The sequence below is a fragment of the Fistularia commersonii genome, chromosome 4 (assembly GCF_037954325.1).
Source record: "Fistularia commersonii isolate RoL2024-O1a breed Wild chromosome 4, RoL_Fcom_v1.0, whole genome shotgun sequence".
Lineage (NCBI taxonomy): Eukaryota > Metazoa > Chordata > Actinopteri > Syngnathiformes > Fistulariidae > Fistularia > Fistularia commersonii.
Genome location: NC_141287.1, coordinates 19,688,192 through 19,702,261, shown reverse-complemented (window position 1 = coordinate 19,702,261; position 14,070 = coordinate 19,688,192). Strand labels below are relative to the sequence as shown.

Sequence of the window (14,070 nt, the reverse complement as noted above, 5' to 3'; positions counted from 1 at the left end):
CTAGAAAAGTACAATAAGTTGATTTGCTATATTCAAATTTTCAGTATCATGGCTAAGCTAGCATGTGTGTTTTCTTTGACTGACAGACATGTAAGCAGAAATAGATCATGAAGAGAGGTAAGTCTGACATTATATTGAGGCGTCTTTACCATATTTGTCCTACAGTGCACTTTTGGGAGCATCTTTATCCTCATCTAATCGAATTGGTATAATCCAGTGACATAATGCTTTTATGTTGACATCAGTGTGTACTTCCTGTCACAGACTCTGGCTGCCTTGACTCATAATATTAGGGGTTAAGCTATTAGTGCATGTTGCGGGGCACTAACAGTAATAAGGGAATTTATACTTTGAATGCACTTCCTTGGTAGTATGGTATGAATCATTTATAACTAAGGTAAACAACATCTGTAGGTAAACAACAAGCAGCACATTGCACGAACAAATAGACTGTTTTGACTGACGTAAGGGAGAATGTGTATTTCTTTACAGAATCGTGGAATATGTGACTTGATAACCTAGATATCCTAGAAAATATTCTAAAATAATTAGTGAAGATTTAAAGGATTACAGCAGAGGACGTGTCTCTCCACAATTGACTTCATAATAGACTTCATTCCCATTTACGTACAATTTGAAGGGTCAATAGTTCACCAACACAATGGCTGCTCTCCAAAGACAGAACACGAATGCCATTTGTATAAGCCAGTATAACACCGTTTGCCTTGTTATTCCCTTTTTTCAAGTTTTTATATTACTTTTATCGTTTTCAATGGAAAAAAATGACCACTATTTTACTGTAAAGTTTGAAGTCCGCCCAGTTTATAAGCGATGCCGTTTTGCTAGCTTGATTCAAATTCAATAGGGCTAGGCGGCGTCGAACATCGATACAATTAATATAAAATTAATTTTGAGGGTTTTCATGAAAAAAAAAAAAATCAACTAAATGAACAGACGACTGCTTATTCGTGCGGTATACAGTACAATTTCGAGAGTTTACTTATTCCATACAAACGCCGTGGAAGTATCCCCTCCTGTAATCACCCACACCTTGAGCTTTACCATTGTACCGGACGCTTGACCATATAAGGACATGTCACATGCGGAAGTGTCGAGGAGGGAACACTAAACGCCCCAAAGTGTTTCCATGGTAACGGGGACCGAGGCTCCAAACATTGTCAAGTTACTTCCACTACAAGTCCCCCTTTTCGCATCCAACATGCATTCAGAGTAAGATACTAGTGACTTTAGATACGAAGTGTTGTTTTATCTGCTGCCGTGTTAGTCAAATCTAAAGAGAATACCTTTAAACTGCACTAATAGAAAAACTAAAGTTAGCTGGAGCCGTTGAGCCTAGCTTGTTGACGCTGACCTAGAGGGCTAACATGCTAAACGAAAATGTGCAGACTAACTTTGGAGAAGTTGACATGTGCTGGGTTTTGTTTCCATTTCCAATAGAAATTCCACAGTTCTCATGACTAACGATCTTCAGCCGACAAAATCTGGCAAGTACAACCGTGCATATGAGTTTAGGTCTCCTTCGTAAATGCCAACGGCTGTAGCTCATCTGCAGAGAGCTAATCTTCTGGACCCCAAAGGGAAAACTGATGATTCCTCCCCACTATACATCGGCTCGATGTCATACGTGGAAAAAAAAAAATTCACTGTGCATGCTTGTGCATGTTAATCCCTTCGCCCAGTGCTGATGTCTGTGGGTGTTTTCGTTGCAGGTTTGAAAACTGGCTACCAAGGAGTAAATGGCCATATCTCCCAGATTCCAGGACTATCTCCAACTGTCAGTTGCACAAATGAGGAGAAGGCCCGCGGGAGAAGATCTGGAGTCCGGGATAGTGACTCCGACTATGTTAAGCTCGCAAAACAAGGAGGACACAAAGGTCGAACTATCTCGCTGACTCTCATGCACTTAATTTGAAAACATTTTTGTGGATTATTTAAAAATTCATGCTCGCTCAACAGGACTTCTGAGCCATGACGAAATATTTACTTCCAAACCTACTGCATACAAACCTCCAGACTGGTTCTGCGCTGCATCAGAAATCGACAGTGCTTCAAGGTATATGTAATACATCACGTTATCATCTCACCGATAGCCAGTTCATAATCGCCATACTTCCACAACTTTGGCCTCAGAAATGTATCCTTATTTTCTACCTTTGTGGCTAATGTACTTCTATTGCTGTAGCCCTACTTGTTACTTAGAACAACACCGAGATTTTCAGCGACAAAGGGGTCTTCCATGTGGAATAAAAATGTTATCAGTTTGCAAAACACATTTGATAGCTTGGTCTTTTGTGTTTTTCCACCCATCCTGTTCACAGCAAGGACAAGAAAAACTCTGCGGGTTTTCAACAGCTTGAGCCTCCTTTTGGGTCTGACAAATTGTCCGCATGGGAGAGAACTGATAATAGCAGCGCTGAAGAGAAGGTAAACAAATCGGACGAAGATGTTTATGAATAATTTTGCTATTGTTCTGGTCCCTGACAGGATTTCAAATGACAATCATACAGTGATTGGCTTGATTTGACCAAAACCTCTGTTTTCTACAGAACAACAATTTTCCCAACAACCCCATGGACAAACTGCATTCATCCAATCTTTGTAAGGAGACCAGCAAATTTAAGAGGATGTGAGTTCACGTAGTCACAAGATGGGGCTGTTGTGCTGTTTAAGGTCCAATGGATGACTCTAGTATTGGGGAATTTCAGTATTTTATAATTTATTTTTTATTTTTTATTTTTTTACAAGAGCAAGCAAATTTAAATGCATTTTCTGGTTGATTATGATGCAACACCATTGAATTTATTCTAAAGTGCATAGGTGTAAAGATCACAAAATAATGAGGACAAAGCACAAGCACATTTTAGTTGTGATCTTGCACAAAACAACCAGAGGAACCTATGAAACCCCATGTTTTCAAAGGTTATTTCTGGCCAAAGGAAGGACAGTGATAGTGTGTAGATATCCTAGATTAAATATCATCCTGTTGTGATGACTTTGCAGAAACACTCATGTCATGCTGCACACTTTGGGTAGAGTAGAGGACACATAGAGCAGTGAACTTCAGACATAACTGGATGTTCAATACAGTATTTACTTTGCCTCACAGTTGTTCTTGGCAATGATTTTGCATGTGTCTTTTATAAAATATCATTGACTTGCTTTATCGTCAAATCCTCACATAGGTCCTCATGCTACAGAAACAAGTACAGTGAACGGGCCCGAGTATTCGCCTTTAAAATACTACTGGATTTTCCCTGAAATAAGCTTGAAATTATTACGTATTTTGTTTGTAGTTTTAGAAAACATTTTAGAAAATTTTCCACATTGTCCTGTCCTCGTGTTGGTATGGTGAAACACGTAGTCAATGTTTGAATTACACCTGCTCTCATCTATTATAATTTGATCTGAATGGCAGTCGTTGTTCGAGAGTGATGCTATTGCATTTACAATTAAATAAAAACGGTGTTGTGTGAACTTTTGTTTGGCAGAGTATTTGACAAGAAACCAGCTCCTGTGGACATGTCTAAGCTACTGAGCTTTGGTTATGCAGAGGAAGAGCGACCTGCAGCTAATACTTTGGTGTCAAGTAAGTGTTTGTACAATTTCCCAGGCCATCTAAAATCATCGATTGAACTGTTTTTTTTTTTTTCTATTTTGCTCACAAAATAAAACACTGATGTAACAAAAGGATGTAAGGCCAAGCTGTTTAGCGGTTTATGTGGGGTCGTTAACTTGTTTACAATTTATGATAGTTCTAACTTGCATTTCTTTTTGAGTTAGTATTTAAATAGTGTCTGCTTATATTCTGTGCATTTCTGTCAGAAGATATGAAGACTGCCAGTTTGTGGCCCAACCATGCACCACTTCAGGAGGATTAGCTGATGTCCTCAACAACAAGAATGCTATACTATTTCATACTGTCAGATGTTTTTATTAAGTTTTGATTTGTGTTTTCATTGAATTAAACGAAAGCTGATTGAAAACACTGAATCAGTGTTGCAGTATTTGTGAGTGTTACTAGTGCTTCGTTTACTGCCTTTGACAAGAAAGGAAATTTGATTCCTGCGTAAAGACCTCACTGTGTCCGTTATTGTATAAAAGGCAGAGAGGATAAGGTTGACGGCTCTAGTGAACTTAATATGATCCGCGTTGTTTCACAATGTACTGCTTTTAAACCAAATGCGTATTTACTCCCAGGTTAAAAATTGAATCATTATACTGATTCGTTTTATCAGAAACATTTCAACTTCCAAGGTTATCGCAGTGTTCACTGGTAAAACAGAATGTCAAAACAAATCATTTATTCACCTACTTCAGCTCTACTGGCGAGCACGCCTTATTGCGACTCGGAGTCAATAGGTCAACTCATAATGACTTTTTACATCATATTTTTAACATTGCTACTGTTCTGCTGGCCAATCATTTTCAGTTTGGTTGATCTTCTGTTCCTTTGGAACTGGTGTTTGTGTTTTGTGAGCGCAGTTTGCTACTCCTCTCCCCGGAGCCAATCAGTGGTAAGGTCAGAGGTCATCACAATATAATCTCGACAGGCGGACATAAGCGCTCTCGAAAAACCCGTGTAATTCATATTTGGAGATTTTACAGAGGAAGATCTTTTGAAGACCTATCTTGATTCGAAAATATTGTCTTCCGCAATCATGGCACCGATTTTATTGAACTGTATGGGGAATGAGCACAATGAGTATATCAAGTAAGTGTTTTGGAAAATTTGCTGGCTTATATGCTACTTTGAAAGTCCGTTTTAGTTTCAGACCAAACCTTCAAGTCGTCCCTGTGGAGCCTTTTGCTCAGTCCAGATTCAAGACTGTCTTGTATTAATGTGATGCAATGAACTGGTTTAGGCAGCACGTCCAAGTGAAAAACCCTTACTTGGATTCCATGGAGGAAGATATTCTCTATCACTTCAGCCTGAGCACCAAGTCACACAATCTTCCAGAAATGTTTGGAGACATTAAGGTTTGTCAAAACAGAATTGAAGTTTCAAACAAATTCATTTAGTCACTGAATATGTCAGGAAGTGAAATGAATTGTTTCCTCTCTTGTTTTCCAATAGTTTGTCTGTGTTGGTGGTAGTCCAAACCGGATGAAGGCCTTTGCACAATTCATCCACCAGGAGCTGAATCTGCCCGGAAACCCAGAGGAAATTAGAGATATATGTGAAGGAACTGACCGTTACTGCATGTATAAAGTGGGGCCGGTGCTCTCTATCAGTGTAAGTACACTTTTGTAGTTTGAGACTTTCTCACTGTCCACGCATTACAAAATGAAACGTTAGTTCTAACCGCGTTTGCAACCAACCAAACTCAAGTTACCATACGATCATGCCTGGACTTTAAAAACACTATGAAAACTTGTAAAATAGAAAGTTTGACACCAAAAAAGGATATTTAAATACACCTTTTAAACCTATGTGGCTGATTCAAAAATTAGCCCTTTAAGTGGACTTAAAACTAATTTTATTCTGCATTTCTCTTGCATCGCAGCACGGTATGGGTGTGCCGTCTATCTCCATAATGCTGCACGAGCTCATCAAATTACTGCACCATGCCCAGTGCCATGATGTGGTCCTGTTTCGCCTCGGAACATCTGGCGGCGTCGGTAATTAAAGTTTTTTTTTTTTTTCCAATTTGAAAAAAACTTTTCTGACTCCCCTCGATTTCAGGCAAGAGAATATTTTTGAAAAACGTCCGCCTGCCATGCTTTCCAGGTCTAGCTCCGGGGACTGTGGTGATTACGGATAAAGCGGTGGACTATTCCTTCCGGCCCCAGTTTGAGCAGGTGGTTTTGGGTAAAATTATCACCCGGAGTACTGAACTGGATGAGGGGGTGGCTAATGAGCTTCTGCAGTGCTCCTCCGAGCTTCCAGATTTTCCAGCGGTGATCGGGAACACCATGTGCACCTATGATTTCTACGAAGGTACGACCAGCTTCAAGTTGTGATGATGTTTGTTTTGTTTTTTTTTCGCAAGATAGCGTGACGAACAGGAACCCTGTGTCGTGTGTCCTCAGGTCAAGGCCGACTCGATGGGGCGCTCTGCTCTTTCTCTCATGAAGAAAAATTGGAGTATCTGAGGAAAGCTCACGAAGCAGGAGTGAGGAATATTGAAATGGAGTCGACGGTATTTGCCGCCATGTGCCGCGTTTGCGGCCTCAAAGGTAATTTCGGTCACGCAATGTCGACCGCTCTTTTATCGTGATACAGTTCATGAATGTCTCCGCGGCCCATTGATACCTGGTTATGTTTAAAGCTACATTTGGGGAAAGTAAATTTACTGACTCCCGACGACAACATTTTCAACGTTACGTGACCCATGCTTTTTACTTTTTTTCCAAAGCGGCCGTGATTTGCGTCACACTGCTGAATCGCTTCGAGGGAGACCAGATCACATCTTCTCATGATGTCCTGGTGGAGTATCAGCAGAGACCTCAAGCCTTGGTCTCCCACTTTATTAAGAAACGTCTAGGTCAAATGGTGTAAGGGACTCTTGTGCACAAACAACGGCTGGTTATTGTACTGTACTTAACATATTGATATGTGTATGAGGCTATTTAAAAAGTTGACTTTCATTTCTGATGTAGTATATATGCATATATTTGTATTGCATCTTTTGTTGTATAAAATGTGGTTTGTAATATTTTGGTTCTTCTGTGTTAAGTTTTAGTAACAATGTTTTTATTGCTAGTGATTTTCTCACGTAGTCTCTGCTTATATTATTAATCAAGGTAGTGTCTGAAACTTTAAGGCAAGGGATGATTCATCATCATTAAGCTGCTGTGAAAATCTGGTGTATCGTCCAAATAAAATTCGTATCGGATGAAAATGATAGTTAAAATCGGAATAACGACGGGGATGTTTGTTGATCAAATAATCGCATAAGATATAAAATGATTCATATTTGAAATGGCATCTGTTCGGTGATTTTTATTGTACCTTCTCCTGCGAGATTGAAGGCACTTCAAGACATTTCTTTTCGGAAACAAAGAGATGGATTGGACTTTCCAATGATGTATTTCAGTGATAAATGTTTTGATAAATACAAAGACACATGCTTTAGTATATCTCGCCATACAAGCTTGTTTCTGTAAGCCACCCACTGAAAGTGAATTTTTTTTTCAATAAAGGCTGATTTTTGTTGTGGGTTTGTGTTAGAGGTAAATACCTGCCCTTGTAGATAACCGTGCTTGTGTTATATATACATCACCTGCATGTATGGAACTTGAAATAAAAACTTGCCAACTGATGTATGTAACTTGGATGTTGATAGTTTTATATTTTTATTAAATGTAAAATAAAATCTAAAATATATTTATATTTTGAACTACCCTACTCATCGCACTTTGCCCCCAGCCCCCCAGGAAAAAAAACAAAAAAACAATGAAATGAATGCATGTATGTATATGGTTCTTAGATGGCTATTTGGTTGAGTGGTCACTTCTGACTTCCGACTACTGGTGCTTCAGATCTTCGGTAAATGAATTGCACTTTTTGTAATGTAACATAATGTACAAGGGTTCATCTCCTGATAGACCTGGATGCACATGAATATTCACAAATAATAAGGGGATCACTCACCAACACAACCAGATTAGGTGCATCTCAACATGTTTGCATTGACCCTTTGTGGATGTATAAGAGGCTGATGCTCGCGTCACTGGTCCTTCTCGAGGGCCTTCAAGAAGTTTGTCCTTTTTAACCTCTGTGCGTCGTCTCAATTTCATCATCGGTATGAATATGAGTCTTTCAAAAGAAGCTTAACTACTTGATCGGAAAGTCTTAATAATGCAGAGATAAATTTGATGATTTAGATATGTGCAAAGTGATTTGTCGCTTGCCTACCGCTTGTTTGTGAGGTGTCGTTCTAATTTACCGATTGTATTAATAAATCAGGTTCCAAGGTTGTATGACACGGAAAACAATCAAACAAAACTGAAAGAAGTAATGCTGCACAAAAAAACAGCTACAAGCTCAAGTCCTGCATTTAAAACATTACTTAGTATGTAAAATAAAAGTTGTGTGAAATTGTTCCTCGGTATAAAGGAGACACCAAATTGATTTAACTTGTCATCTTCCAGGTTTGTCTTGCATTTTATTGCTGTAAATGTTGAATGGACCGCAGTCTGTCTGCAGCATCACTGACCTGTGCAAACAATCAATCTAAGGGAGAAAAGCCCATTTTAAGCTTCTTGATGATGCCATTTTTCAGAACATTTTCCCATACTTGAACAAAAGAAATATTTGTAAATTGAAAAGATACCGATGACTCTCGGACAAATGTAGTAAAACACCTCTCGACGAAATATGGTGGAGCTCGAAATTAAGATATCCCCATGCAGAAGAGCTTCCTAAAATTTGCAGGTCACTAGTCGAGTACTTAATGTCTGTCAATCTGGGTTTTTGACATTTGTTTCTTACTAAAGTATACAATGGATGGCATTTGTTGCTTTTATAGGGACTATTCCGACTGATCTTCATCACTGAACATTGCCCAATGGACCACTTCAATCCAATTATTTCCACTAAACAGTTCTGATTGTGACTTAGACACATTTCTGGGGGAAGCCTGTGTGTGCACACTCAACTCTGTAAAATGTTTCATTTGTTTTCCTGTATTTTCTCAAGGCAACAGCGAGTTTAATTGAACGTGATCCTCATTGACGTCTCGCTCAAAATTTGAGCAGGGATTCGGTGTCTCGTCGAGGCGGTTTGGGAGGTTGGATAACTGACAGAACTTGCTTGGCGTACTCGCTGCGCTGCAGACCGGCGTCCCGCAGGGCTTGCTCGATCCGCAATCTTGGATCAGAAAGAATCTGGAAAGCAGGCAAATATAATAAATACCGCTGAATATTGACATTTGAAACCGTTTCTTATTACGCTCGCTGTTGTTTAGTTTCAGTTTTTATTTCGCGTTCGGATCGGTCACGAATCCTTCGCTGTTTGTTTTTCGCAGTTTGAAAATCCAAAGTCATCGTCTGCGTTACACAATAGCCAAATCTGCTCTTTACACCGAAGAGAAAACATCCCCTCACACACACCCAGACCCGGTCTACTGATTTACCGGGTAGCCTTGAAATGAAGGTGATTCGTATCAGCCTCTAAAACGAGAGGAATCATTGTTTGCACGCTGCGTTTTTGTTTTTTTTTTTGTCGTTGCGCGAGTCATCGGTAAACCGCCGAAAAACGAAGAAACGAAACATAAAACGGTCGAATCTAATCCGGCTGTTTTGTGACAGAGGCCTCGCGCGTTAAAAATATTTTAGATAAGGACTCGGGGGGGTGAATGACCTGCAGACGTTGTGCAACCGCCCAAACAAAGTGCAGCGGTGACTGTTCAGGCCTCACCTGTTCGTCCGTGTACGTGTTCAGACTATAGAGCGGTTTTTCCAGTTGAGATTTCTGTCGGCTCTTCCAGGACTGAGTGTCCGCCATCATCCTCTGCGGGTCTGCCTCGGCCACCACTTCAACCTTTCCCGATAAAAAAAGACAATAAATGAGGCGGTGAGAGTCTATAATTGCCATCTTGCATGGCCAAAGAATGGCAGTAACGCCTTAACGCCGATAAGAACGGGTTGACCCGTTCCCTTTGGGTCGCCGGCGCTCTCACGGCAAATCACCGGGGGTTGTAAGGGGTTAAGCGCAGATAATGATCCACCTGTTTTCTGAGAGCTTCCAGATTATTCTGTCTCTCCTCTTCGTCTCTCTGCCGCTCCATCTCGCGCGCCTCTCTCTCTTCCTTGCGTCGCTGCAACATATCTGCCCGAAACTGCACCCTGAGGGCGGCGAGAGGATGAAGACGTCAGACCTAAACAGGCAGCCTCTTCCACCGACACCTCAAACATCAACGATGGCTTCTGACACGTCGCGCCTCCGGGCGACGGAGGGTTTTATCGGGAAGCTCCGTCAACTGTTTTTAGCGTTCCCGTTTTCATTCCTGCCAGATTTCATTTGTCGTTGCCAAAGTCGACACCATTATCCGTTATTAATACCAGCCGTTGTCTGCGTCTGCAGAGAATCACAAAGAAAACGACGCGGGAGATGTTTTTTCGAGCAACGTCCTCGTATTCTCGAGAGTAACCCGACAGCAGGCTGGGCAGCGTCGCGTCAATGCTCTCTTTTTTTTTTTCTGTCTTGTTGTTGTCAAGTGAGGATCCATGGGCTGCTTTTAATTTCAAAAACAAATACAAAAAGAAGCACAAGTTGATATTAACTAGAAATCCAAGGTAACTGAGATTCATCAAAACGCAACCGTTAGAAAATGACAGCGGTCGGGAACCTATGGCTCTTCCGGTGAGGGGATATGGCTCCCAGACAATTTTGTGTTGGAAAAAAAAAAAAAAAATCCGTTTGGAAATGATTTTAAAAATACTTGTGATATTTCTTCATAAAACTGCGTCACTTTAAGTTAAACAGAAATGAGTTCTGTCGCCCGTCGGTCGGGTCGGGAAGCGATGGCTCCCGAGCACGTCCGGGTTATTGTAAAGGTGAAGAAATCAATTTTATCAGATAGCCGACTAGTTTATCCGCTTCAACCCTTGTAACGGAAAAGATGGTGTGAAGAAAAAAAAGACGATGATGGACAGAGGAATTTGCATTTGGACCTGCGCTATGTCTAATATGCTATGATAAAATTGCATCGATGAAACGGTCAAATATAAAGCGGCGCTTCGAACAAATCCATGCAGCACCAGAGTTCACATTAAAAAAAAGACATATTTAATTTATCATACATTAAAAATACTATACAGCTCTCACTTAAATATATTTAGAAATATTTGGCTTTAATGGTTCTCCCAGTCAAGAGGTTTCCGACCGCTGGACTATTAGGAGGAATCGCCGGTCGAGACGAGAGTTGTTTTGCTCTTGCTATGATTTTCTTCCAGTACAAATGAGCCTCGTACCTCCTTATGTAATCTGTGAGGCCAAATAAGTCATTGTTGTTACATCACAAGTTGTGAGCTGCAGAGGCCTAACTGAGCGCCCTTTGAATCTGTAGCCACATCCTGCCGTGATGTTGTAATGACAACCCTCCTGAAAAGTTCAGAATTGGAAGCTGGCAAAAAAAAAAAACAAAAACAATATTAACCTTCATCTGCAGAATTAGAAGGAGGGTTTGAGTTCCGATGCGACTGTTAATCGCTCCCGCTATATCCGATATCGGAACAATCCAACATGGCACCGCTGTGAAGTCGCAAGATCCGTACGAGACGGGTTTTGTTCCAAAAGATGCCTTGATTTTAGTACTAAAAAAAAAAAAAAAAAAAAAAAGATTGCTGCTTTCAAATACGGCACCCGTTTCGTTGTTTAAAAAGCTTTCGTTTGTTGGAAATGTTTCTTGTGACTCTTTTAATGACATCACGGTGACATTGACGTACAATCATTCCCAGCTTGATGGCGCTGTGAGAGAAAACCAGGGCGCCCGGAACAAACTACGCTGGAACAGGAAAAAAAAATGCAAATTCTAAACAGGGACGGCTCGAAACTGGGATCGCCAATCGCCAAAACCACCGGTTGAGTTCAATTGGTTTGGCGGGCCGCCGAGACCTCTCTGTCTAGTAGATTAATTTACGTAACTCCAAGAGAACCTAGGGAGGTGTCAGGAGTAATACTCTCTCAGAATAATGGTGATACTGAATGTATCGCTAGAAAATGTTTCCACTAAAAACTCCCATGCTACAACACGTACCTCTCTTTATCGCGCCGCGCCTGTTCTTCAATGTGACTCCTCAGATTAGCGAGTCTCTCGTGATCCCTCAGTTCCACCTCCTCCCGCCGTCTCTGCTGCTTTAATTGAAATTGTCGGAGCTGGAGGCAGAACAACAAGTTACAGAAAGCCTGGCATGTGCATTAAAAAAAAAAAAAAAAAAAAAAAAAACACAAGACAGAGGATTTAAACTCGGTATAAAAGTGGCAGAGGTTCTGTTGGGATTAGACCATCTATAGTGAGCTTAGACTTTACGGCGTTTCTGCCGTTGCGCGAATGGAAACCAGATTTTGAACATGTAAGCGAAACGTTTAGAACGTGCTCGCCGGTGATTCCCGCTGGAAAGGCGGTCTGTCGAGACATTCGTTTCGCGGTAATCGGAGAACCGTTGCATGGACGGCTCCTAATACACTGCCTTACCGTGAATAAGATGCAGATTTTCGGAGAGCCACATGTGTTTGCCTGGAAACCAGCCCTCAAACACGAGCCCGTATACAGGACTGTCTCCGAAAATTAGAATATTGCGATAAAGTTGTGATGCAATTAAAAAAACAAAAATGACTTTTTCATGATATTCTAATATTTTGAGATTTTGGAGTTTTCTTAACCCTTGTGTGATCTTAACATTGTGTTCACTCCCCTTGTCCTCTTCTTCTTCTTTCGGCTTTTCCCTTCAGGGGTCGCCACAGCGAGTCAACTTTCTCCATCTAACCCTATTCTCTGGATCCTCCTCTCTCACACCAACTACCTTCATATCCTCTCTCACTACGTCCATAGATCTTCTCTTTGGTCTTCCTCCAGACCTCTTGCCTGGCGGCTCCAATTCCAGCATCCGTCTACCAATATATTCTCCATCCCTCCTCTGTACATGACCGAACCATCTCAGTCTGGCTTCTCTGAGCTTCTCTCCAAAACATCGTACATGTGCCGTTCCTCTGATAGACTCATTCCTGATCCTCTCCATCCTGGTCACTCCCAAAGAGAACCTCAACATCTTCATCTCTGCAACCTCTAGTTCTGCCTGCTGTCTTTTGGTCATTGTAACAGTTTCTAGTCCAAACATCATCGCTGGTCTCACCACTGTCTTGTACACCTTTCCTTTTTTTCTGGCTGAAAGTCTTCTATCACACAGTACCCCCAAAACTTTTCTCCACCCATTCCAACCTGCTTGGACCCGTCTCTTAACCTCTTTTCCACACTCTCCGTTGCTCTGGACTGTTGACCCCAAGTACCAGAAATCCTCCAGCTCCTTGATCTCCATTCCCTGTAGCCTCACCGTTCCACCCGAGTTCTTCTAATTCACACACATATACTCTGTCTTGCTGCGACTAACTTTCATTCCTCTCCTTTTCAGAGCATACCTCCACCTCTCTAGATTTTCCTCTTCCTGTTGTCTGCTCTCGCTACAGATCACAATGTCATCCACAAACATCATGGTCCACGGGGATTCCTGTCTAACCTCATCTGTCAGCCTGTCCATCACCATCGCGAACAAGAAGGGGCTCAGAGCTGATCCCTGATGGAGTCCCACCTCCACCTTGAACTTCTCTGTTGCCCCTACAGCACACTGTACCAGTGTCTCACAGCTAGCATACATGTCCTGCACCAGTCTAACATACTTCTCCCCTTGTCCTACGGGTCAAAAATGACCCATAAGACAATCTTTGTACCCTAGTGGTGTACAGCCCACATGGGAACATAAACAAAAAAGAAGTATCACTTTTTCTAATTATGGGGTCTCTTTAGGAAAAGTCATAAAATTTCAAGATGGAAAAAATAGGTTAGGGTGTTTTTTCTACAGCTAAACATGGTAGCGGGTCACTTTTGACCCGCAAGACAACACAAGGGTTAAGATGTAAGCCATAATCAGCAATATTAAAATAATAAAAGGCTTGCAATATTTCATTTGGTTTGCAATGAATCCAGAATGTATGACATTTTTGTTTTTGTAATTGCATTACAGAAGATAAAGAACTTGATCACGATATTCTAATTTTCGGAGACAGTCCTGTAACAACGCACTGGAAGAAGCCCAAGTCTGAGTAGCATCAAAAAGACAACGGGGGTGGTCTAGTCCCGTGAGTCGGCCTCTTTTGAATGATTCAACAAATTAAAAGAACAGCTGCAACCGGCTGCCATATTAACGTCAGAGAAGAGTGATGCTGCTGCTGCGAGGAGTGAGGCGAAGCCCCCCGCTAACCAAATTTGTGGCTAAATTATTGAAAGCCTGGCATTGATGCTTAATTCCAGTAGCGCAGGTGTCAATTTTTGACTGACAGGTGATGCTAAACAAGCACAAAAGAGGGGAGTCTTCTTCTGTCGCGGTAAA

General features: G+C 41.3%; 3 protein-coding genes across 7 annotated transcripts in view; 2 read left to right on the top strand and 1 right to left on the bottom strand.

Annotated features, from left to right (window-relative positions):
- The first annotated feature begins 1,147 nt into the window (after positions 1-1,147).
- LOC147235056 (uncharacterized protein C7orf57-like) lies at positions 1,148-3,999 on the top strand. Of its 3 annotated transcripts, none has more exons than XM_086145865.1 (8): positions 1,148-1,230; positions 1,459-1,505; positions 1,731-1,895; positions 1,978-2,074; positions 2,340-2,445; positions 2,568-2,647; positions 3,510-3,607; positions 3,847-3,999. In XM_086145865.1, exons 1-8 carry the CDS (start codon positions 1,148-1,150, stop codon positions 3,897-3,899), a joined length of 729 nt encoding a protein of 242 aa, XP_086001991.1. In that variant the 3' UTR covers positions 3,900-3,999. The 3 variants fall into 3 exon arrangements, with proteins under 3 accessions (XP_086001991.1, XP_086001990.1, XP_086001992.1); XM_086145864.1 differs by having other exon boundaries at positions 3,844-3,999; XM_086145866.1 differs by having other exon boundaries at positions 1,213-1,280; positions 3,844-3,999.
- Positions 4,000-4,573: 574 nt separating this feature from the next.
- Positions 4,574-7,292, top strand: upp2 (uridine phosphorylase 2). The gene is made up of 7 exons (XM_086145862.1): positions 4,574-4,732; positions 4,884-4,998; positions 5,096-5,254; positions 5,526-5,640; positions 5,750-5,959; positions 6,052-6,198; positions 6,378-7,292. The coding sequence occupies exons 1-7, from the start codon at positions 4,680-4,682 to the stop codon at positions 6,518-6,520; spliced, it is 942 nt and encodes a 313-aa protein (XP_086001988.1). The 5' UTR covers positions 4,574-4,679; the 3' UTR covers positions 6,521-7,292.
- Positions 7,293-8,109: 817 nt separating this feature from the next.
- The window catches only part of LOC147235054 (coiled-coil domain-containing protein 148-like), a 30,464-nt gene continuing 24,503 nt past the window's right edge, over positions 8,110-14,070 (bottom strand). For 2 of the 3 annotated variants that reach the window (XM_086145861.1, XM_086145860.1), the window contains 4 exons: positions 11,724-11,842; positions 9,693-9,810; positions 9,383-9,505; positions 8,110-8,850 (listed from right to left, as the gene is read on the bottom strand). In XM_086145861.1, the coding sequence (XP_086001987.1) occupies positions 8,707-8,850; positions 9,383-9,505; positions 9,693-9,810; positions 11,724-11,842 (504 nt within the window). In that variant the 3' untranslated portion in view covers positions 8,110-8,706. The remainder of the gene's footprint in view (positions 8,851-9,382; positions 9,506-9,692; positions 9,811-11,723; positions 11,843-14,070) is intronic. The other variant, XR_015106073.1, reaches the window with a different exon arrangement.

Excerpts from the sequence above, each read along its gene's own strand:
- LOC147235056 (XM_086145864.1), top strand. The coding sequence starts at position 1,148 with ATGGTAACGGGGACCGAGGCTCCAAACATTGTCAAGTTACTTCCACTA. Across the intron at positions 1,231-1,458 it reads GCATCCAACATGCATTCAGA|AAATTCCACAGTTCTCATGA; the intron begins GTAAGATACTAG and ends CATTTCCAATAG. Across the intron at positions 2,446-2,567 it reads ATAGCAGCGCTGAAGAGAAG|AACAACAATTTTCCCAACAA; the intron begins GTAAACAAATCG and ends TGTTTTCTACAG.
- upp2 (XM_086145862.1), top strand. The coding sequence starts at position 4,680 with ATGGCACCGATTTTATTGAACTGTATGGGGAATGAGCACAATGAGTAT. Across the intron at positions 4,999-5,095 it reads AAATGTTTGGAGACATTAAG|TTTGTCTGTGTTGGTGGTAG; the intron begins GTTTGTCAAAAC and ends GTTTTCCAATAG. Across the intron at positions 5,641-5,749 it reads CGGAACATCTGGCGGCGTCG|GTCTAGCTCCGGGGACTGTG; the intron begins GTAATTAAAGTT and ends CATGCTTTCCAG.